A 22,883-nucleotide genomic window follows, 5' to 3' on the forward strand; every position below is an offset into this window, starting at 1 on the left:
GAAGCTTGGCTACTTGAGTTAACTGGAAGTATATCTGAGAATCCATCCTCCTATTCCATCCCGCCAAACTCAATCCTAAACCACTGGGTATATAAAGTACTCCGGGGGGGAGAACCCCCGGACCCCCCTTCTCTTCAGCTTCCCAGGCTAAATAAATAGTTCTATAAAGGTATTCCGGGGGAGAACCCCCGGGACCCCCTTCTTTCAGCATTCCAGCTCAACGAAGACCCGTCAGCCGCAGAAACTAAAGCACATAGCGAAACCAGCCATTCTCCTTATCGGTCAAATCCCGAAACCCAAGCTTATCCCTCAAGCCCTCATCGAGCCCAGCCCGCTCCCTCCTCCGATTCTCCCGCCACAGCACCACCCACAAACACCCAGCGGCGGCAATCACAATGCAATAGCAGATGACCATACCAGTCCACAACTCCGGATAATGCTGCCCGACAGTCTGCGACTTGACCAGCTGCGGGCCAATGATATTGCCGACGGTGTAGGCGACGAACACGGTGGCCGCCATGATAGTCTTCTTCGTGGCGCCAGCGACATTGCTGGCGCCCAGGGTGATGATGAGACTGACGACGGGGCCGAAGAAGCCGGTTAGCGCGTAGCCGATGACGGGCGCAGCGGGGCGGTAGCCCCAGGTGGATTTCCAGATCAGGAGGCATCCGGCGATGACGGGCAGGCAGCAGGCGACGAGCAGGTAGATGCGGGTGTTGGGGATGACGGTGGGGATGTAGCCGACCAGCGGGATGAAGACGATGCAGATGGCGCCCACGGGGAACTGGAAGAGGATGGAGGCCAGCGTATTGTAGCCGAAGGTTGAGACGATGAGCGGGCCGAAGCCTGAGATCGCGCCGTTGATCGTGTAGCTGTTTCCAGATCAGCACATATAACGCCAAAGACGAGAAGGGGAGACGACGGGACAACTCACGCAGCAGCCATCATCACCGCAATCAGATACACCTTCACGTCCGTGAACGCCTCCACGATCTGCGTCATCTTGATCGTCTGGCACCGCACGCCCGTCTGCCCGCGCCGCAGCCGCTCGACCGCCACCACGCGCTCCTCCGCCGTCAGGAACCAGGCCGACACCGGCGAGTTGGGCAGGATGCAGCACCAGATGCCAAACAGGAAGGTCAGGAAACCCGCGAAAATATAGATGTATTGCCACGGCCGCAGCGCGCCCGTGTTAATCTGCCCGAACGCGTAGTTGAGCGCCCCGCCGATGATGGTGAACCACCCCGTCCCCGAAAACCAGATCGCCTGTCGCAGGCTCTGCTCCTTCTGCGTGTAGTACCCGCTGATCACGGTCATGAAGCCGGTGGGGACCACGCTTTCGACGAAGCCTGTTGCCCTTGCTGTCAGAAGAAGGCACGGAATGGGGTAAATCGGGGGGAGGGGGATAAAAATACCGAGGAAGAAGCGCTGCACGAACAACCCCCGCCACGAGGTGACGCCTGCAGTGGCAGCGCAGGTGATGGCCCACAGCATGACGATCGGGCCTAGCACGTGCTGGATCTTGAAGCGTTGCAGCACCAGCGTCATCGGGTACAGGCCGGCCATCATACCGAAATAGAAGATGGAGGTGGCCCAGCTGAGCCGCGAAGTGTTCTTGGTCGGGGGCGTAGTGCTGTAGTCGACCACAGAGAGGGCCAGGTCGCTGGTCATGCCGAATAACGAGGCGCTGCCCAGGATGGCCTGTCGTGTATTAGCAACAGAGAGAGTATGACAGCTGACTAGTGGGAAAGACGGACTTTATCCCAGTAAACAAACCCATAGCCTGTTAGTTCGTTAGCCGGCCGTCCCTTGCTTCTTCTGATTATTCGTATACGTGTCTCACTCACCAACCAACATGGCAGGCATAAAGAACAGGTCGATCTTGCGCAAAACCCGTCGCTCCACCGCGGGGTCGATCTCCACTGCCTCTTCACTGTTCACCACCTCCAGCGCCGCATCTTTGTCTCGGCTGTGGGCTTCGTCGCCCCCTGCCCCGGGGATCTGGATCATATTGTGGGTGCTAGGTGACCAGCCGGCGGTTGTTACAATGTTCGGTTCCCCAGAGACAGAGATAAGATTATCGGGTGGCAGCACAGACGGACGTTCATAAATAAAAAATTCTGCCCCCGATTGCGGAGACGAAAAGAGTTAAATCCCGCTCGGTCGTGAGCCGCGGACTGCAGCGCTCCGAAGCTTGTTTGGTTTGGCGTTTTCATGTGTAACTGGGTTTGGATAGATTAATGAACATTTCAAGGGTTCCTTGGGAATCCATGCAGTATGTATACCCGTCGCTTTTATTTATTCTATATGGGGACCATGCTTGGACCATGCTCGGAGTATCCAAATACGGACCTAAGTGACTTTTGAAACTCATCGCACATTTGATGGCACTATAAGGCCGAAGCCAATTGCCATGCCATGACTTCGACATGAGACTCGTATCCCGGTGAGCCTATCCAGTCTGAGATGGCACCGAACGCGCCAACCCCGCTACACCTACAGGCCTTATAAAATCCTACTTCTGCTTGGCCTCCTTACTCATCTGCTTGACAGACTTCCACCCGGACCCCAATGCTCCAAGCGTGGTCACAGACGCAATCGCCAAGCCCGTGTAGAACACGTCCACACGAGCCCCATTGTACGCCTCGAGAGCCCCAGCCAGGTACTGCATGGGGACCAACTCTCGAAGACTCGTCGCTCCAGCATTGAGAATGGAGTTCGGGTCCAACCCGGGCACCGAGAAAGCAATACCCGCCGCTAGCCGCGTCGAGAACACGTTCTGCGCAACGGCCAGCATAACCACCGACCCCAGCAGCTGAGCAAAGGTAATAATCACGATGGCGACGTTGACGTCCGCAGTGGCGATAGAGGCTTGCGCGGCCGTGTAGGGCTGCTGAAATACCAAGCCACAGCCGATTCCCAAGATCGCCTGGTAGATGAGAATGTGAGAGAGGGCTGTCGAGGGGTCGAATGTGGTGGTTAGCGCTGCACCGACAATCATGAGGGCTGCCCCAAACAGCATCGGAGCCATGTAGTACCCAATCGTGTTGGTGGCTATGCCCCCGATGCTGATTGCGCAAACAAGACCCAAGATGCGGGAAAGGTCCCGCAGACCCGACTCCATCGTCGTGACGCCGCGGACAGCCTGGTTATAGAGCGGGACCTGGCATCGGACGTGTTAGCGACCATGTGCAATCCGATAAGGTGCAGCGGGGAATCATCCCGACTCACATAGAAGGTGAAAACATAGAGGGCCCCGGAGGTGGCAAATGTGACTAGCATACTTGAGAGCATGACTCGAGAGCGCAAGAGTCTCAACGGCAACGTCGCATGCTCTTGCATGCTCTTGCATGTAGACTTGCTGGGCTAGGAACGCAAGCAGGAAAGTCCCGACTAGAGCAAACAGCGTGATCATCTGCTTGCTGGTCCACGTATACTCGGACCCGCCCCATTGGAGTGCCAACACCAGGCACACAACCCAGGGCACGAACAGAGCCATTCCCGGCAGGTCGAGCTGGCGCAGCTTGTCCGAGGGCCGAAGATCTTGGGCCTGGGCAGCTGTCTTGGGCAACCGCAGGAAAAGCAACACGGCGACGATGGGAATCACGCCGAGAGGCAGACAAATATAAAAACAGACACGCCATGATGCATACTCGGCGATACAACCGGACAGGAACGGTGCAACTGCAAGGGCAACACATTCAACGCCCCCGATAAGAGCCTGATAGAACGCTCTCTTATGGAGCGGCACGATGCGGGCCAATGTTCTGCTCACCGCATGTCCAGTCAGCGTGTGCCAGTCGGAGGGAAAATCCATCGCGGTCAATACATACATATTGGTTCCAGATAGAATGCCGGAATTGCCTAAACCAGCGATTACACGCCCGACAATGAAGGCTTGAGACGATTGAGCAGTGGCACGTCACTAGAGATCCGATAAAAAAAGTAGTGAGACAGGCGACGAGAACCGTGGTGGTCCGGTAGAATGAGTAGAGTTTGGCATAACTCAGCACGGTCGCACATGAGGCCAAGGAGCTAAGCACGAGGATCAACCCTTGCATTACAATGACACAGACTACAATTTTACATACTATGCAATTCCGTACCAGCTCACATCGTTGAGCGAACCAAACTCGTCGCTGATGATGGGGGTCAAAGTCGCCACACACGTTGAGTCCTTGGGTGCATTGTTAGCGCCGATTCCGGGGAGAAACGCGGCCGTGGCTCACATAACCACAAAGAATGACAGCGGCGGAAAGACACGAAAGGATGGTAAAGAAATTCCAATTGGAAAGTAGGACGATCGGCTCCTGTTCGGGCGTCGAAGCGGCGGGTTTGCGTCTGTCAGTGTCAGGAGAAGCGGTTGCATCGGAATGAGCCGTGTGGGCTTGGCTGTTGATCGACTCCAGTTCCATCTTGCCCTGAGTCAGATCACGAACAGATCAACAGCACCTGATTTTGCTACCGTGATGGGTTCCAACTTTCCAGTGTTCGAGACTGCTTGGCCGGGGGGTCTTAAACCCCGCGATCAATTAGGCAACCAGATACGAGAGAGCGGTCTACTCGTAATTCCGGTCAGTGGGTTTGTGGGAGCACTGGGAGGGGCTAAAGAGCTTAGTGCTGATATGAGCACCCCAGTGTCGCCACCCCCTCCGCTTGACAAGTTGACTGTCGATCCTGGATGGGCCTGACGGGGGCGCATCGGCAGATCTTGACGTGGCTTGATGCAGGGGGATAGGGCTAGCCACAAGATCAGTCAACCGGTTGGGGGTGGGTTAGCAATGAAGCTAGTGTTGGTTACTTGTGCCTAGTCTCACGCTATGGGCAGCAAAACGCCGGCAAAATCCTGCCTGTTCTGCATGAGTCTCCTGAGTTCCTCCCATCAGAGATACAGGAAGTGGTTTCCGGGAGGCTGATGCAAGATGGAGAGCTGACAGTGTCGGGCCTAACTTCAACGGGGACGTCCGCCGCGTGACTTCGCCACCAAAAATAAACCACTTCACCAAGTTCTCCGGATACAGTCTCAGAAATTTCTACACCGACAGGACTAAAAAAGAAACAAAAAAAAAAAAAAAAAAAACTCCACCCAAAAAATTAGGAAGCACGTAATATGTTGGTCACTGATGCGACTTGTCTCGAATTATGGTATCATTATACTGAAAGAGCCTCATATCCCAGAAGAGGGTTCTGCTTCGTAGTCATTCTCGTAATCGCGAGAGCTGCGCTTGGAAATACTCAAACCATCCCACTTGGCCAGGAATTGATCGAGGTCGACACCGGGTTGACGAAAGGACCCGTGCTGAACCACCGTATGAAAGTGCGGATAGAAACTGCTGAATTCCTGAGCGTCGCTTTCCTTCCACGCAAGTGTCTCGAAATCCGTAAAGAGCGCCTCGGTCTCTTCGGGTAGAACAAGTTGCATCTGACTGGCAGATAGCTGGATCATACGTAGAATTCCCTTGGCAAGGGGCACCCGGCGCGTGAAAGCGCCGGCGATGATAGATAGCTCGACAAAGGCATTCCGGTTCTCTCGAGAGTCGAGAGATTCCATGAGGGTGAAAAGCCCAATGCTCCACCATTGGATTGTCGATGGAGACATGCGATCGATGCCCCATTTGGCGCGATGAATGCCTAGGAGGTGGACGATTTGCCGGGCGGAGGCGAGACAGAGTTCCCGGGCATGGCTTGCAGTGCCCGGATCCACATGGCTGGAGCGCATGAAGCCGAAAATTTGCATCACGGTTGTGTGGTAGAACATATGCAAACTCAACACATGAGGAACAGTGGCTGCCTCCGCGTGTAAGCATTCCGGAAGATTAGCGTACCAGCCCTTTAATTGCGTAAAGATGGCAGGCACGAAAATCGCGATATCCGACAAGGGAATTCGATGCTCGAAATCATGAAATGCGCGGCTGATGGTGATCAGGATGCAGGAAAGGTCACACCATCGGTCGAACACGCATGCATGGTGACCTGGCACCGATTCCACTTCGCGCGGATATGGGAACCAGATGTCATGAGGATCCTTGTGGTTGATCGGAATTCGCGGGCGCCGTGGCGGGTCGACATTTACATGTTTCATCAACGAGACATTGGCCGTGCTGTTATTGTCAGTTATGGACACCACTGCCGGTTACAGGATACATACGAGGCCATGCTGAAAACGCCCCAAAGAGTGCGGTTGGTCGCATCTTCAAGCATCCGGTCAGATTCCGAAGCGCTCGGCCTAGGTGGATGCGCGTCGTCGTATTCTTGGGCGGCCCGAATCGCTAGATCGAGGTACATCCAACCCATTCTATCCTTCCCCATGAGTGTAAGGCTGCATTGCTTCAGAGTTAGATGTGGCTGTCGGCGAGGTGTGCCAAAGACACTCACCGAATGAAGAGCACGAGGAGACCTTGGATAGTCGTTAGACTTGCAGGGCCTTCCTCTTCCTCAAGCAAGCGACGCGCTTCTTCATAGAACTGATCACCTCGGGAAAACATATCGTTGGGAACGGTGAAGACTTCGGCGTAGTCGGAAAGGTACTGTTCAACGGATAAGAATCATGAATGAGCCGTCACCTCACCCAAGCGACGCTGTAAACGCAGAAGTTAAAAGATAGACAACATACACTAGCCTCCGCGAGGATGGCATTTACCAGGAATGGCGTGCAGGATTGGCAATCTAGTTGGCCTGCCTGCATATCCCGAATGAACGCGTCCTTGTCCAACCAGTCGAAGAAGGGGTAGGTCCATGTTAACCAGAGGGATATCAAATGAGATACCAGTTCATCATCATCGGTGGCCCTCGTCCATGGTTTTGCTGGTACTCGGTAGACCGGGGTATCAGCCAGGCGGCGCACATCCAGGATGCGACGGCTTCCTCGACGCGCAGACCGTCCATCTTCGTCGTCGACTTCAGAGGGTTGGATAAGTTGCCTTTGAATTTCCCGCAGTTCTGGTGACGCTGCAATTTCCTGACTGGTAAATTGCTGATCGAGAAACGTTTGAAGTTCGCCGAATGTGGCATTGCTTCGGATCAGGCACATCATCTGAGCTAAGCGCGGGCTCTTGCCGTCTCGAAGGATCTCGATCAAGCGCATCAGGGTCTCCTCAGATATCTCCAGCCGCTCCAATTTCCGTTTCATGGCGAACTTGCGGCGCATGTCGGACATCTCGTCGACGTGGCACTCGATGCCATTAGCCACGCAATGTTGACATGGTGGATCCCCCCTGCACTGGGAAAGGGGTCAGTCTAGCGCTCTCCCTAATCTGATGTACTGGTTGAGTTCACTTACCTTAAGTTTCTTTTGCTTACACGCCGTGCAGGCGGTGGTTTTGTGTTTCCGCCCCTGAGCTACATTGTCGAGGCTTCTCGTGGATGGGGGAAGGTTGGGAGCGGGAACGAGCGAACGGGAGGAAGTCTGCGAATCGGACATTAATACAGACTGGGTCAGGTGAAGAAAGACCAGGGCAAGACAACAAAGAAGGGGAGGTTGTCCTGGGATGAAAAGCGCACCGGGTGGCAAAAGGTGAGACGGGGCGAGGAGGGAGAGAGGGGCGGATCTTGTAGCGATCGTGTTGGCGATACTATTATATAGGTCGGATCAGGAACGAGGCCGGGGGGGTAGGCTGTAACCGACGCTTCGTCCCCATCGATGGGGAATTATTATTTTGTGTCCTGCCCATTTGGGCTTCCCCTGCAATGGAGCAAGGGCAGCACCGGAACAAGAACCTTAAAAATCCTCACCAATCAAAAAGGAAACGTCTGATCATTCTGGAATCTTGGGCTACAGAGTGAATCTCTCTCCACGGCCCTAACCAGGGGACTGGACTGTCGGGTCGGGGGAGCGAAAGGAGAGGTGGTGGGTGGGTGGGTGGGGAGGATCGCAGGCTCGCAGCTAGATGGATGGCGGATTGCTGGTGGTTGGCAGAAATTCCCATCCAATCACGGCCAGAGCCAGAAAGGACCTGGACTCTGCATTAGGCTCGGTTTGGGAAGGGGGGAAATCGGAGGGAACGGGGCGTGAAGCAAAGAGGAGGGGCTTTCTGTGTGTTCGGCCGCCACTGGACCTTTTCGGGGCCGGGATGTACTCACATTTTTGACCGACGATTGGTTTGGTAGGGGGGAAATCAGAGGGGCCAAGCGTGCACGGAGGACAATGATGAGAGGAGCGGGTCCCAGTAGCCATCAAGAGTCAAGCCTTCACCTTTGGGAGCATCTTGGGAAGATTTGGGGTACCTTTCTCACTACCTGATTGAGGTTAGCTTAGTGATCCGTGACAAGCGAAACAAGGTACCTTTTTCCACCCAGTCAGGATGCTGGAACAGAACCTTGAACCGATGGAGCCGTGACCCATCTCAACTGTCCCAACTGGAACGTGGTGGCGTAAGTCTGGGGAGGAAAAGGAAGGGGGGTGAGAAGGATGAGAGTGAGTTTGTTTGTGGTGGGAAGTTTGGAAACAGAGAGAGAGAGAGAAGACAACGTCATAGAAGTGGGCCCGAGTCGGCATTCAAGGTTGCTTACTTGCCAGTTGCCAGTCAGTCACCTGATCTACCGCTCCCAAGTCAACCAGTCCGTCGGTCCCGTCAACCCAACCCAGTCAGTCCGTCCCATGAACAAACAACAACAATAGCACATTTCTTTTTACCTTTACCACACCTCCCCCCCTTGCCATCGCGATAAGCGGGCGGTCGGAACACTTTTCCAGATTATGCGCATGGCGTAATACTTTGGTCATTGCACAAACATCTCCCGCCCCCCCCGCGGAGATGCAGCCTTTTGCCATCTGCCATTCAAGTCGCTCTCCAATCCAATACCCACCCACCCCTGCATGCCAATCTCATAATCCGACCACCACAGCCCATCCTCCTCGTTTTACGGCTCTTTGCCTGACGTTTTCTGACACTTCGAGACCCATTCCTACAATCAATCACTTACATTCGTTTCCACGGGTATGAAATTAGGAAAGAAGTCGAAAAGTCACGCGACCAGCGGTCCTAAAGATCAGTCTGATAAGAGAGAAGGGAGGGAGAGAGAGAGCATGGGCCTAAAACCGAGACCATCCAGCGTGGCCCCCCCCCCGAAGCTACGGGATAGTCCACTAGATGTGGGAGGCCCGAAATGGCTGCCCTGGCCAACCACTCAGTCTTCATCGTACGGGGTCTGCGAAACTACTAGGGGATCTCTAGCGGGTTTTCCGTACCCGCTAACGAGACGAGACACGTAGAGTTTTCTTCCTTCTCAGCTGCCCCATCAGTGATCCGGCTGAGCAATCAAGCGTGCATGGACAGAGATATGCACGGCAAGACGATATATCACCCGGACCGAAGACCGGCCTGGGTGAAGTCCTTGCCTTGTACTAGGTCCAGACCGAGTTGACGATGCTCTGTGCATCGGACGTGGTGACTGATCTGTTCGACCATCCGCAGTAGCGGACATGCAATAATTGATCACGGCCTGACCTTGCTCGCCAGAGGGATTACCAGACTCCATCCAGTTGAGACACGACGACAAAAGGAAAAGGAAAAATTGGCATCCCCTCATCGTCGGGGTCGGGATGACTTAGCCGGTCGACGGCCCGTAGATCCCAACCCAAGACGGCAAGAATCCCTGCGTTGTCATCCCAGTGATAGAAAGTCGTAGAAACTGGGAAACGAGCAAGGATGGGTATCCATGGAGCGCTAAGGGCGAGTAGTCCCAGACCGCTAGGACAGGCTAAGCTGCAGGAGATAAGAGACAGAAGGGCATCAAGATCATGGAAAAGAGTGTCGGACCTCAGGTCGATTGGGTTGAAATGCGTATGAGCTAGTTGGAGTCAAAGTCAGATCGGCCTTGTCCCAGGTCTGGAGTCTGAAGGCTGCCACGGAGGAACGCGAGGGCTGCGTAAGATACGACGGTGTCAGACTTCTCGGCAGTAAAGTCCCGAGGATGATGCAACGTCAACAGGCTCAGAAAATCCGAATGCCAATGAGGGTCTTTTCTCATCGCAATATTTGGGCGAGCAAGATGAATGGCCGCAAGTTTGACCCGAGGATGATGACTGATAAACATCGACCTGCTGTAAGCAGTAAGTCAGTTTTAGATCATGTGCAGCGAAAACTCAGTTGGCCAGACCAACTTCCACTACCCGGAAGTTTGCCTTGTCTCCAATAACGACAATCGTTACTCTCTCTCTCTCACAAACACACACACACTCTCTCTCTCTCTGTCTCACTCTCTTTCTCACTCTCACACCCTGTTTTCCCCTCAAGCCAGCCAGTAGTCGGCGGGAAATAGACGTTTTGCTATACCGGGATCATTGTTACTCGTACTGTGCGATTGGTACGCCCCGTCGCGGACCCGCCCATCCAACATCGCCATTGCGAAGAGCAATATCTCCCAACCAAAACTACCTTCTGCATGAAGTATCAACAATTGACAGGGATAGATGGTCACACACCGGTCATTTGTTTGCACTTCTGCATGACTTAGCTTGGCGGACGAATGCAGCTGCTGCCTCATGAAGTTTGCCTTCATCCTTCCCTGCCCTTGTCTGTCGCTGGGATTGAGCAGGACAGAAACAAACCTGGCCAGTTGCTCCGGGATGAGAGAGCCTGAGGCATTCTCCGGGCGCGGGGATGAGGACAGCGACACCGACCGGTTTTCAGTCGCCTTTCAAACCATACCCGCCTTGCTTAACCATGGGACGGCGTGCCAGCCACCTGCTGTCCACCCAGCCCATTCTCCATGCTAAGTTCGGCCATCATTTGTGCCGGAGAACGCCTCAAAAGCCTCAAGGCTTCGGCCTCCCTCCACAAGTGCACAAACAATGCGAGAGCCTCGTTGAATGCATCTGCTACAGGGAAGACCCATTCAAGAAGACCGCCATCGATGATCGGGCGTAAGAGCCTCCCGTTGTCTTCTGATCCACCATCGCCGACCGTCACCGCCGCCCACTCGAGTCTTGTGCATTGTGCGACATTCTTTCCCCACGAAGATGCATAGCCCAATGCGTAATTCGACAAATCCTCGGCGGAAAGAGAGATTCACTACTGCCGAGTAAATGGTGTGATAATTCTGGCTCACTTGAGCTAATGCCTATTGGCAAAGATCCCATTCCCCGCCAAGGGAGAGCACGCTCCGCGATGCGTTCGGAGGGCGAGAAAACACATGAGCTCGATGTCACTCGCACTGAAGAATGTGTTATGCTTCCGTAACAACGCATGTCAGGAGTTCGGATCATGGCCTGGGATGGGTCTTGCTGAGGCTTGATCATAGTGTGCCTGGGGTGCAAAGAAAAGTTGGCTAACAAGGCTCACATAATCAATTCAGATTATCTGCTTACACGGTCAGAGCATGACAGCAAGAGGAATGGTAGGGATTGCTCAACTCTATTGTCTCCCGTCTTGTGCCAGCCAGTGGCATGCCGCTACCTGGACCCAACCAAGAAGCAGAGGAACTCTTCTATCTTTCCCCGACGGACATAGATCGCAGCGCATGATTGAATGGCAATACGTGTACACACAAAACGAATACGGGCACGTTGTCTCATGAGTAAGGCCGACACTCCGGGTTAGCAGCTTAATCCATAACCGGTGGACAAAAGCAACAAAAGAGCAAAGCCTCGACTCCGGACACGTGGAAACATAAACAAATTGGCTTCGTTCGCATGGACGTCTAGATGGCAAAAAAAAAACTGGGCTCAGAGCCCTGGGTTTGTACTTCAACTCATTCGAAGCGCAAGAACCCTGCTGCAGCTCCAACACACTGGCTCTGTATACTTACTTATCGCTGTTGACATCGGTTATCCAAGTGAAAGAGGAAAGACAAGAATTTCCACGGAGAAGGGAACCGATAGGTAAAAAGGGAACGCAGTGGCAAAACCGCCCGCGGCCCCCCAACCCCAACCCTGCAGCTACACAATGGGACCGTGATCTCGGTTGTCATGCCCAAATGAGCACCGGACTCGCAAGTGCATTTCTTTAGGCGCCCACGAATGCACTCGCTTATTTTGTCTGAGCCGCAGACGGGATCGTTTGAGAATGGTGGACACACTGGGCTGAACTGGGGACATAGGCAGATTATAACTGGAAAGGGGGGAATGTTCAGGGAGCCCAGCGCGTCTAGCCACCGTGTGGCCGTGATAGGCGTGATAGGCGAACCAGCAGCATTTGGCGCACGGGAAAAGAGACAATGACGGCTAGAGCTGAGGGGCTTAAAAGCATCCAAGAAGAGAGCCGGAACTATTTTGCACGCCACATCATTGGTGACCTCTCTTTCTGACGTCACCATTGTACGGAATCACTGTATCTGTTTGACGAGGAGGCACTTTTGTTTTCAATTTATTGCATGTATAGTGAACAGTTAGTTGGGACTCGAGGTAGGTAGGTAAACTGTGCTGCGCCCTTCAATCTTCACATGGGAATTTATTTACACGGGTCCAATCCCAAGTTCCAGCTAGGTGCAATGTGCAGAGGACAAGAAAGTATAGGCTGCCTTAGGCCGGAAATTCAGGCGTTGGTCGACGCTCGGCCCGAGATTTGTCCGTGCGGCAATTTCCAGAAACTGCCTCACCGCCGGAGATGTAGTTTCGAGAATTCCTGCCCACGCCTGTTGTCTCCATCAACTGCTGATCAGCTTTTGTCGAAACGGGGCTCAACCACTTGGCCTCGATCATTCAGAAGAAACTGGATCCATGGATGTTCGGGTGAATGCTGCGTGGGTGCCACGACCGTTCCGCGTGGGCCCAGTTGCCGTACAAAACTACTGACACATTTCCGCGGGTAGTTAGTCACTAGTGCAGCTTTGACTAATTCATTTCCTACTTCTCTACGTCCCCGTCACGATCGGACAAACAATGGGATTTCCCAGTGTCGTTGCCATACTCATAATGCGCTACATGATCCGGAAACCACTTCCATGTCTGATATCCTAGCCTGGCGATGAGAGTGTGTCCTCGATCCCCTCAGTGGCATATCCGACCGGTCTAGACTCGCGGATGCAACTGGACCATCAGCGGCTTCTTTTCCCACAACGAGAACACCTTCTGCTTATTCCAATCCACCGATTCTGGGGCTAACGACAAGTCGAAGTGGTACAACACCTTCGCCAGAATGATTCGCATTTCATGATAAGCCAGGCTGTGTCCAGGGTCAATTTATTATGCCATACTCAGTGCAGGGCACCCATCCCATGCCAGGGGCGATACGTACGTTTTGCCCAAACAGTTTCGTGGCCCATAAGAAAACGGCTGGAACGCAGCTTTATTGTCGCCGGCGAACTCCGGGTCATTAGTCCAGCGCTCTGGAATAAACTCATCCGGTCGCTTGAAATTGTCGGGGCTATGATATGTTGACCATTGTTGCACGGAGACCGACGTCTACCATCTGGTGAGGAAAGACAACCTCGGATTATTTTCCCGATTGAGGGCACTTACCTTGGCTGGAATGAAGTCCCCACACACGGTCATTCCTCCTTCTGGCACCAAACGAGGAATACCGATAGGTACTGGTGGATATATGCGCAGTCCTTCCTCAATGCACGCGTTCAGATACCTCAATTGCGCGAGGCGGGTCATCTCAATTTCTCCCTCTTCCTTGAATGTCTGCCGAACCTCCTGAGTGATCTTCTGCATCTTCTCCGGATGCATCAGCAACTGATGAGTGAGGCCACTCAGTGCTGTAGCGGTCGTCTCCGTCCCAGCTAACATAAATAGCTGAGAATTGGAGTACATCTCGTCGCGAGTGAGCTGCAGAGACTCCTTCTGCTTCATGACGAGCCCCCAGATATCCGGCTTATCGAGGGTTTGTTTGACACGCTTGTCAACCCGTGCTTTACAGGAGTGATAGTGCACCAGCGCTCTCTCTCGTAGAGAGCGAGGAATAACCAGAGCCACAAAGACCGTGAGCCAGGAATAGTAACGCGCCACGCGCCGGAGACACGTTACCTTCACACTGGCGAAGATTCCCCCCACCCACTCTCGGTACCCCGTGCCCTGGAGTAGGTTCAACGGATCGCCAAAGGTCAAGTCACCCATGATATCGAAGGTGGTCAGGTTATACATGCGAACCATCTCCACTTTCGCCGTCGGGTCCGCCCGCACACATTCGCGCAGCGCCGCCACGAGCATTTCCGCATACTGGGCGATCAGCGGCTGTTGCTCGCGGAGCGCCTTGTCCGAGAATGCGTGCGAGAAGTTTCGCCGGAAGCGCGAGTGATCGTGCGTGTTGGCCCGGATAATATCCGGCGTGCCATTGAGGGTCGGACCCAGGAAGCGCGGGTCCTTTTCGGTGCTCTTTCTCCCGCCGCTGGCATGTCCGTAAATGTCTCGCCAGGCCTGGGCAGATGTGAAGCTTAGCTCATCGGGAGAGAAACGAACAACATCGCCGTAGATGCGGTGAAGGTTCTGGAGCCAGGTGAGATGATCACCTTTCGCCGTGTGGTATGCCGACAGTAGGTACGTCACTGCCGCCAGCCTCGGACCGGGGAATTTTCGCAGTGGATTCAAGAGCAGCTCGTAGCAGCCATTACCCACCACTGCCAATAAAATCTAGGTTGTCGGCGACATAATCAGCATTCAAAGCGGCATGCACCGTCATCGCTCGCTAACCACTCACCACTCCGAATGCGAGGGGAAGGTAATGCTCCTGGATAGCATGCGGCAAGTCGTAAAGAGCCATCACCGCTCAATCTTTGGACAACCACGGAATACTTGAAACTGAGAAGGGCGCCAGCGATCGATCAGCTTTGATCTTGGAAATGAAGACTGGAGACTACGTGAGTTTCAGTCAACGTTGAAGACCAGATGATATTTATCTTTGACCAACTCAGAAGTAGTATCTTCCCCTCCTTCACCACGAAACCTGCATTCGGATCGCAGATGCCTCTCATCAACTGTATAATTGTCGCTTATGCTCTGAAATATTGGATTAACCCAGACCCGACTTTTCCTGGCTGCATCGTCTCAGCATTGCATAATTATCTTGAATGCGACCGTTACCTGGCCACTAGCAGGAAACAAGCCGGCATCCCTGTGCCGGAAGCCGTTTTCTTACAGGGATGCACGATCATAAAGTGTTGATGGTGCAGCTTATTTGCCGTTTCGATGCTCAATGATTCGAGTGCTTCTGCAACATATCCTCACCGAGTGGGGAAGTGGTGAAGAAGTGGAGGCGCAAAAGAGGGGAACCCTGGATAATTGCAGGTGACCATCGTCGGACTTGAGCACACGTCATTAGAAAGGTACTTCAGGACTGAATGAAAACTTATTCACTCCTGATGGAAACCTCCTCGGACCCTTGCAAAGGACATCAACAATATACACCCACGATTTAGATGCATCATTCCCAGGCACACTAGAAACTTTATCGAACAAATCCTGTCAGAAGCTTGGCGGGGAGGATTCACCGCGGACCGATCATAGTAGCCTCGCTATTACTCCTTTAAGCCGATCCTGCAGCAAGGTTGCAACTGCGTCTCTGCCCTGCCTATCCCATCCAAATCCTTCATAATTCCTGCATCGAACCGTGCCGGTTATCCTGTTTTGTGCACGGATACCGGTTGATGTGCAGCATCTGCATCCGACACCGCCCGTCCTGCTGATCATGAACTTTCAGGTATAGTGCCGGACTCTTCTCTCCGGATATGCCACTAGGAGCCACTGCTGCAACCTGTCGTCATCAGAATACCGAGCAGAAACTCCGTTGCCTAATTGTCTGTAATCTCATGGTGTCGATCACTTTCCCTCCCTGGATTATGCTCGAGTACTCGGATGTCTCCCGAGGCCGATGCATAGTGACATAACCGGTAAACTGACTTGTCGGATGTAAGGATGCTCTTTGTCTTTGGCTCCAGTGGCTTTCTGCACTATGAGGTGAGCTAAGTAACCATCTCGCCAAAGCAGCAGAGATAGTCGAGATTGAGGCCAACACCTATAGATTCTCAGGATACTTCGGCTTTCTCTTCGAGACGCCTGCCCCCTGTTCCTTGGACTTGGTGTCTCGATCAAGCTCTCGCTGACCGGGTTGAAGCGTGCTCAGCTACGCGCCCAAGGAGTGTACTTCAATTCGCTCATACGGCGCTAACCAGTCCTGCGGTAGCTTGATATGCGGCTAGGTTAAGCCTTTACTTAAAGCCTAGGCATCTCTTGACCGCAAAATCTCGCACATGGCCCCAGGAAAAGATTCTATCATTTGGAGGATTCATAGTTTTGTTTTCCAATAACCACCGCGCATCATATATGATGGCCACGATTGCTGAAAACCTTGTCCATCTGCAACTTCATGCCTTTCCTCTTGAATCTCTTTCTTGAAGAGAATTGAGATGGGAGAATATCCCCCACATCTCCTGCGATGAAATTGTAGAATCTTGCGGTCTGTCTTGAACGAAAGGCAAATCTACTTGAATGCAGAGCAGTTCATCCTTCCATGCATAAGCAAACGCCTTGCATCATCAGAATACAATTTTCTTGACGGAAAATCGTCTACGGCATTACATGAGTGAATGGGAAGCCGTACGCGAAATTTTCATCGCGACTTGAACTATTGCAATAGACTATGCTGGCTCAGAACCTGCCTCCGGCCGCGGCTCAAGCCGTTCGGTACGATGAGAACTTCTTCCTCATCATCCCTGAGATGTTTTCGATCGAGATATGACGCAGTCGATGTTCTTGCTGCCATAGTAGCCTCCTTGAGCCAGAGCAAGCTCGTGTTCGTTAATTGTGGCTGTGTGCTAAACCTATTTTGACATGTTACAAGCGAGGAAACGTTCCGACTCTGGTAAACGGTTGTTGGCATTTCTGCTAGGTGACTGTCGGGACTGAAGAACAAGCCATCTGGAGATCAGCTTCTGGCTGTGCCTCTGGCTGTCTTCGATGATGAGATGCGACATGCTGGCACTTGCGAGAAGGGCCGTGGAAGAGAGGAGACCTCAACAACCCCCGCTTACGAGGTTGATAGGAGGAATTTTTCCGGTCGCTAACTGCCATCGACCACAGGCGTGATGCTTTCTCTAGGCGTATGTCCGCTATCGCATCTCTTCTCTTTGATTGGTTCCTCGTGAATGCGCAGAAGGCTTCATCACCAGAGGGCACGGCATTGTGACGAGAATTATAAGGGGGGGGGGGGTGGTGGTGGTAATAACTCGAATCGATCCAACTATCGAGCAAAGCTGATGTTACGCCCCTTGCAGTGACAGCCACATCATGGAGGGGGGGGCTCAGTAACATTACGTGAAAGCATCTGCGAGATTCCCGCTGGCGATTGATGAGCAATTCAAGGCGATCGCTCGTGAAAACCACGAGCAAACAACCCCTTATCCAAACCAGCCAAGCGAGGAGCGATGATTTTGGATCACGAGGGGCTATTTCTTCTTGCCACAGGATATAGGGGGAATTGGCTGGTGCTGTGGCGAGCTTCGTCTCTCAGGTCCAAATATCAGGGTTGCGACTGGGCTCAATTCTGTTCATCTTCTGCTATAACTAGGCAGAGTACATCAATGCCACTTTAGCGGCATATGCAATCGGCTAAATACATGTGCCTTTCAGTCCAGACGACCTCTCGAGTCTACACGAAGTCCAGTGTATGGTTCCCGTGCTTTGACGCTTCACAGGTCGCGTCGAAATCTCGCTTGATTGACAGTTGGAATGCTCGGGACTGTATGTTATCCAACGGGGCTGCGTTTAAGGTCAGTGTGCTGATTCGTCGATGCTTGAGCATCTCATTCCTGTTCCACAAACCTGACATGATGTGTAACCTCTTGTAGGAGCTTCGAAGTGCCCTTGTCGCAAATCTTGCAAGGCATCCCGTCTTGCTGTCCTATATCATCACCGACGCCACTTCCCTCGAATCACAGCTCGGGCTCTATATCATTCTCCGCCAGATTACAGAAATGCTCGACCAGTGCATCAAGAGCGATCTAGTCGTAGACAGCCTCGAAGATGCCGCTGAAATCACCACGAAATACCCATTTCGTATGCCGGCGCTGCTTCCAGGCCCTCTCTTTGCCGCCCTTCTGATCCTCGTTCGGGAGATGCAGTCAGCCGCAATTATCACGAGCTGTAAGTGTACCATGCGTGCCTTTCTGAGATACAATTCTAATACCAAAACGATAGTTGCCCACACGGTGCTCGACAAAACTACTCACGGCATGTTCCATCGCGACATCGACATGGCTCTCAGTGGCCAGCCACTCGAATTGCTTTTTTGCGTTCAAGACCTGGGAAGACACGCTTTACACGCGACGCAATTCCCGACAAGCTACCAATGCAGTCCATTTCTACATAAACTACCTCGAAGTCTTGAGAGAGTAGCATCACGCCCTGTGGCCCATCCCTACCCCGGAGATCATCATTCCACCCGATCGAGTCCACAGAGGTGGAGAAGTCGCCGTCTTCGCCGCCCCTTCCATTACGCGTCTTCGTCAGCAGTATCCCCATCTGACTGCTTCTATCGTCGTGCAAGCAGCCCTGATCATCTTCATTCGTTCCCGCACCAACCACAGTCAGGCTCTATTCATCAACATCAAAGCAGCGCATTATGAGTATCCATTCGCAGAGTACGGAGACTCTTTCCCCCCATCGTCTATCAAGACGCATCCCGACGCAGTCGACGTCGCCGGCTCAAGCTTTAACTGGGCTTTGAGCCTCGTAGCCTTCCGCCCCGACGAGACAGTCCTCGACTTTTCGACTTGAGTCTACCACGGACTGCTCGTGCTTTGGATCTCGAGAGAAGGAACTTGGGGTGGTGATTCGACTACTAGGTAGTCAATGATGGACTCGTTTTGCCTCTGAACTCTGCATCCTATTTCCGACCACTTTCACGAGCTTTCCTTGAGCAGCATCCCCGAGCCTCGACTGGAGAAGAACAGCAGAGATACAAATAAATGAGAGGTGTACTGGATCCCGAAAAGCGTTTTTTTCCAGGGAGCTTTACGTGACTCGGAGGGGTTAAAGTCTTCAATAAACAAGAAGACACGTCTATTCTGTCGTCAGTTGCACTTCGAGATGAGCTTCGAAAGGGCTAAATTCGAGGAGACCCCAATATCTCTTCAATGTGTCACCAAATGGCGAGATGCACGGTAAATTGGACAAGACTTTTGGTTTATTGGCAACATTGACACTGATATGAACCCTCCCCACTAAGGTACTGGCGTTCAGCATTCCCCGACGATGGATATAACTGGTCCAGAGATAGAATCCTCCTATGTTCCTCACGGCCCAAGTTCCTCACGTCAAAGTTACGATGTACCACGAGGTTGAGGCCGATCCGGATCTGCTATTACGCGGCGAGTTGCTGGTCGTCGCGTCAACCATGCATTCCTTGCTGTGCGATGATCGCTTCTTCGACCACGTCACAATCCCGGTAAGACCTATTTTCTTTCTATATTTCAGCCTGTTTCCAGTGCTCACAATCTGTTGTGATCCAGGTGATGTTGTTCTCCGTGGTGCCCCCCTCCCACCTCCGGATTCTCATCGCCATCCTCGACGGGTCCCCAGCTTATCATTTCCAGATCGAGTCTTTTCTCATGCTCGCAAGACACACAAGAGACGTGGGATCTGATGATGCGGTACATGGCCTGCGGTATTAATCCGATCTTTGAACAAGGGAGTTACCGCTTACTGCTGATGTGATACCTAAGTGAAGGGGAGATTAGACTCCTTTGCTCGCGGAACGGAGTATTCCTGCACGACACCCTGGCTACATCATAGCCTTTTGAGATCGATTGCTTTCCATAAGAAGATATCGCTAACAAGTCGCGGTAGTGCAATCAAGGTAGGGTCGAGGAGAGATCCTCTACCACAGCGCAAGTTGCTCTCATAGCTCGCTGCTGGGGTTGCGTCATGGGTTTGATAGATTCAAGCCAATACCCTCTGGCTCCGTCTTCTCGCCGTGATGTGCCCAGCGTAAAAGCCTGAGCTGCTGTAGTTCACATCGATTTCCCCTTCCTCGTCTTGCTTCCATGATTTAGTGGGGGAGGTTTACAGTGTCCTGCCGACGTAAACTCTTAAATAGTCTCTTCCACAGAACCACCCTGATCTCGGAATTAATGGCCCGTTGATAGCCGATTCCTCATGGTAACGCAGCATGCAATCCATTTTCCGAGTGAAACCAAGGTGGCATGATCGTCATCGGCCTCTGTGAATATAGAACATTGCATGATCAGGGCACATGTATGCACTTTTATTTCTAAGTCGAAGAAGCGGCAAATGACTCCTACGCGTCGGGATCTGACTTCCGTGCCCAGGGTAGAATTGCCGACGGGTGGCGGGATCGGTCGATGAGCCTGGGCAACGGCTATTCAAGGGCTTACGGGTACAGGAAACGACACTCCGGACTAGATGGAAGTTCTTGAACGTGTCATTTCTTATACAGTCTACATACATCGCAGACATCACTGCTGGAGTAAAGGCTGTCATTATTTGTTCAGATTCACGATGCATACAATTAATGTCCCATTGGGACCGGTCTGTCCGCGCTCTTCAGCCTCTCCTCAATGATATCCTTCCTCTCCTTTCGCAGCTGTCTCGCGTAACTGACCCCAAAGCCATGCTCGAACACCTCCTGGACCTCCTCGAGGACCAGACCAGACACCTCAGGGTAGAAGAAGTAGATCCACACATAGGCGATGCCGCAGATCGCGGCGTAGAAGCCGAAGGCGCCGGAGGGCGTCATGGCCTTGGCCATGGACAAGAAGGTGCTGGAGACGATGACGTTGCTGCCCCAGTTGGAGCAGGTCATCCACATGGTGCCCATGGCACGGACCTCGAGCGCGAAGAAATCCGTGCTCATCCACGCGGTGTTGCCCACCGACACGCCGTAGAAGATGACGAACCAGATGATGAAGACCAGCACGACGATCGCCGCCGCACTCACCCCGCTGCCCAGCGGTTCCATCGTCTCCATGTCCACGGGGATGAAGTGGAAGCTGACGGCCACGGCGACCAGGCCCACCGCCATGCCCCACGCCGTCGAGAGCAGCAGTCGCCGCCGGCCCATCGTGTCGACCACGAACATGTTCACCCCCGTCATGATGAAGTTCGTGCCCGCCACCACCAGCCCGACCGCCGTCGAGTTGTCGAACCCCACCAGCGCGAACAGCGTCGACGAGTAGTACATCAGCGCGTTAAACCCGGACATTTGCGAGATCACCATCAGCCCGCACGCGCACACCAACGCCCGCAGATTGCGCGGGACTGTGTGCAGCTGCACGATCTTTGACCACCCGCTGCCCGTGTCCGCGAGCTCGCGCGCCTCGTCGCACGCGACCCGGATCGAGTCGAGTTGCGCGTCGATCTGGTTCTCTGTGGCGGTGGCGCCGTAGACGCGCCGGAGCACGGCGCGTGACTCCTCAAATCGCCCGTAGTACACCAGGTGCCGCGGGGATTCCGGGCAGAAGGGCATCAGCACGGCAAGGATGATCGCCGGCAGCGCGCCCAGCCCGACCATGTAGCGCCACCCGTGGCTGACGTTGTTAAAGGCTGCCCCTACGGCGTAGGAGATAACCTGCCCGCCGGTGATGGACATGTTGTTCAGGCCGATCAGGCGGCCGCGGGCTCGGGCCGGCGCGATCTCGGCGATGTAGAGTGGCACGACCATCGCCGCGGACCCGACGCCCAGGCCGACGACGGCGCGGCCGACGGCCATCTGGATGATAGTGTACGCGGTGGCCTGCAGGATCGAGCCAACGACGAAGAGTACGCAGCCGAGGTAGATGGCCATTTTGCGGCCCCACTGCTGGGTTGTTAGTGCTCACGGACTTGAGTGTTTGGAGCTTCGGAGTACGTACGCGGTCAGCGGTGTTTCCTGCAAAGATGGCGCCGATGAACGCTCCGCCAGAGCAGAGTGATGTGATCATTTCCTGCTCTGAGCTGGTCGTGGGCCGACCGTCGAGATCGTTGTGTAGAACGACAAGGACCCCGGAGATGATACCCGTGTCGTAGCCGAAGAGCATACCAGCGATTGAGGCTGTAAAGGCCACTAGCCATACAAACCAGGTGATGGGGATGTCAGCGACACTGGTTGCGAGGGCATTGGGATCCGACCCGGGCGTCGATTCCGCAACCTCGATGTGTTTGGTGTCCAGCTTGGCATCGAGACTGTCCTTGGCAGTCGAGTCCGCCTTGGTGCTGTGTGCGTCGCTGTCTCGGGACATGATGAAGACCCAGGCAGAAGAGCTAGAGAACAACTAATGATAGGATAGAGAGGAGAAAGCTATGGAATCTGGGGAAGACGTCCTCAAAATCACACCCACTGACCTCGGAATGGGTATTTATACCCCAGAAGTTGAAGCCATCGACGAGCCGACGCTATGGCCGTAATCGGCAGGCCGAGTCGATCTTGGCCCCAGGTCAATAGCCGTGAATGCGGGGGAATTCGACCCCGTCTGGGGAATATTGACGCTACCGCCACAGACTGGGCAAAGATCGTCGCTTTACGCGGGTTCTCGTTGGTCAGACGCTGCATTGGCAGTGTCTTAGCAGACTCACCACGGCTATCGCTGTCGGAGGACTCTTGCCCTGCCCCCTATCTAGGGCCCACCCCGTCGACAGGTCAATGACCTCACTTCTCCTCCCCACTGCTAAGACTTGAGTATGGAAACAGGAATGTTGGCTTGATACAATTGTCGTCCTCAATTGGGAAGCGAGCATCTGCGATACACTCCTGGCAGCTTGCAGAGCGACTCAGATTGCATAGAAGGTTCTGGCCTTTGACCGGCCCGGTCACTATTACTCCGCGCATCGGAATGTGTTTGGACTCAGCTGCATGCATCGCCCGCCACTTGTTGTGTTTCCCCCCGGATTAACATTTATGAAAGGATAAGCAGGGATCTAAGTATTGAGGCGTCCCCCTTGTCGTGCGATGCTTCGATGTGTGGACACGCGTGTAGTCGTGGAACCTTGAAGTGCCCGAGAAACTGTGGGA

The 22,883-nt window shown here is 53.6% G+C and overlaps 7 protein-coding genes across 7 annotated transcripts; 2 read left to right on the forward strand and 5 right to left on the reverse strand.

Moving 5' to 3' along the window:
- Positions 1-78: 78 nt before the first annotated feature.
- On the reverse strand, positions 79-2,054 carry BO97DRAFT_398079 (putative MFS transporter). Its single transcript, XM_025694169.1, has 5 exons — positions 1,848-2,054; positions 1,758-1,783; positions 1,416-1,701; positions 935-1,349; positions 79-872 (listed from the first exon to the last, which is right to left on the reverse strand). The coding sequence occupies exons 1-5, from the start codon at positions 2,008-2,010 to the stop codon at positions 245-247; spliced, it is 1,518 nt and encodes a 505-aa protein (XP_025547656.1). The 5' UTR covers positions 2,011-2,054; the 3' UTR covers positions 79-244.
- Positions 2,055-2,515: 461 nt separating this feature from the next.
- BO97DRAFT_437594 (MFS general substrate transporter) lies at positions 2,516-4,415 on the reverse strand (the record flags this gene model as incomplete). The annotated part of the gene is made up of 7 exons (XM_025697859.1): positions 2,516-3,163; positions 3,232-3,343; positions 3,375-3,767; positions 3,834-3,897; positions 3,956-4,035; positions 4,092-4,177; positions 4,230-4,415. 7 exons carry the CDS (start codon positions 4,413-4,415, stop codon positions 2,516-2,518), a joined length of 1,569 nt encoding a protein of 522 aa, XP_025547657.1.
- Positions 4,416-5,167: 752 nt separating this feature from the next.
- Positions 5,168-7,420, reverse strand: BO97DRAFT_353903 (C6 transcription factor; the record flags this gene model as incomplete). Its single annotated transcript, XM_025692071.1, has 5 exons — positions 5,168-6,101; positions 6,149-6,319; positions 6,376-6,527; positions 6,614-7,219; positions 7,280-7,420. The coding sequence occupies 5 exons, from the start codon at positions 7,418-7,420 to the stop codon at positions 5,168-5,170; spliced, it is 2,004 nt and encodes a 667-aa protein (XP_025547658.1).
- Positions 7,421-12,794: 5,374 nt separating this feature from the next.
- On the reverse strand, positions 12,795-15,033 carry BO97DRAFT_203383 (cytochrome P450). The gene is made up of 6 exons (XM_025690542.1): positions 14,963-15,033; positions 14,790-14,916; positions 14,580-14,735; positions 13,400-14,512; positions 13,176-13,342; positions 12,795-13,103 (listed from the first exon to the last, which is right to left on the reverse strand). Exons 3-6 carry the CDS (start codon positions 14,640-14,642, stop codon positions 12,950-12,952), a joined length of 1,497 nt encoding a protein of 498 aa, XP_025547659.1. The 5' UTR covers positions 14,643-14,735; positions 14,790-14,916; positions 14,963-15,033; the 3' UTR covers positions 12,795-12,949.
- Positions 15,034-17,619: 2,586 nt separating this feature from the next.
- Positions 17,620-18,652, forward strand: BO97DRAFT_428330 (uncharacterized protein; the record flags this gene model as incomplete). The annotated part of the gene is made up of 4 exons (XM_025697284.1): positions 17,620-17,646; positions 17,725-18,019; positions 18,074-18,168; positions 18,272-18,652. 4 exons carry the CDS (start codon positions 17,620-17,622, stop codon positions 18,650-18,652), a joined length of 798 nt encoding a protein of 265 aa, XP_025547660.1.
- A 511-nt stretch (positions 18,653-19,163) lies between these two features.
- Positions 19,164-19,548, forward strand: BO97DRAFT_428331 (uncharacterized protein; the record flags this gene model as incomplete). Its single annotated transcript, XM_025697285.1, has 2 exons — positions 19,164-19,322; positions 19,387-19,548. 2 exons carry the CDS (start codon positions 19,164-19,166, stop codon positions 19,546-19,548), a joined length of 321 nt encoding a protein of 106 aa, XP_025547661.1.
- Positions 19,549-20,405: 857 nt separating this feature from the next.
- On the reverse strand, positions 20,406-22,113 carry BO97DRAFT_353933 (general substrate transporter; the record flags this gene model as incomplete). The annotated part of the gene is made up of 2 exons (XM_025692073.1): positions 20,406-21,692; positions 21,748-22,113. 2 exons carry the CDS (start codon positions 22,111-22,113, stop codon positions 20,406-20,408), a joined length of 1,653 nt encoding a protein of 550 aa, XP_025547662.1.
- Positions 22,114-22,883: the final 770 nt, after the last annotated feature.

Source organism: Aspergillus homomorphus, assembly GCF_003184865.1.
Source record: "Aspergillus homomorphus CBS 101889 unplaced genomic scaffold BO97scaffold_47, whole genome shotgun sequence".
Lineage (NCBI taxonomy): Eukaryota > Fungi > Ascomycota > Eurotiomycetes > Eurotiales > Aspergillaceae > Aspergillus > Aspergillus homomorphus.

What these genes read in the sequence shown, in the direction of transcription:
- BO97DRAFT_203383 (XM_025690542.1), bottom strand. Translation starts at nt 14,642, where the DNA reads ATGGCTCTTTACGACTTGCCGCATGCTATCCAGGAGCATTACCTTCCC. An exon ending in TTCCCCTCGCATTCGGAGTG is followed by an intron (nt 14,513 to 14,579) that starts GTGAGTGGTTAG and finishes CCGACAACCTAG; the next exon opens with ATTTTATTGGCAGTGGTGGG. An exon ending in CGAAACTGTTTGGGCAAAAC is followed by an intron (nt 13,104 to 13,175) that starts GTACGTATCGCC and finishes CCCTGGACACAG; the next exon opens with CCTGGCTTATCATGAAATGC.
- BO97DRAFT_398079 (XM_025694169.1), bottom strand. Translation starts at nt 2,010, where the DNA reads ATGATCCAGATCCCCGGGGCAGGGGGCGACGAAGCCCACAGCCGAGAC. An exon ending in TATGCCTGCCATGTTGGTTG is followed by an intron (nt 1,784 to 1,847) that starts GTGAGTGAGACA and finishes ACGAACTAACAG; the next exon opens with GCTATGGGTTTGTTTACTGG. An exon ending in GGTTTGTTTACTGGGATAAA is followed by an intron (nt 1,702 to 1,757) that starts GTCCGTCTTTCC and finishes AATACACGACAG; the next exon opens with GCCATCCTGGGCAGCGCCTC.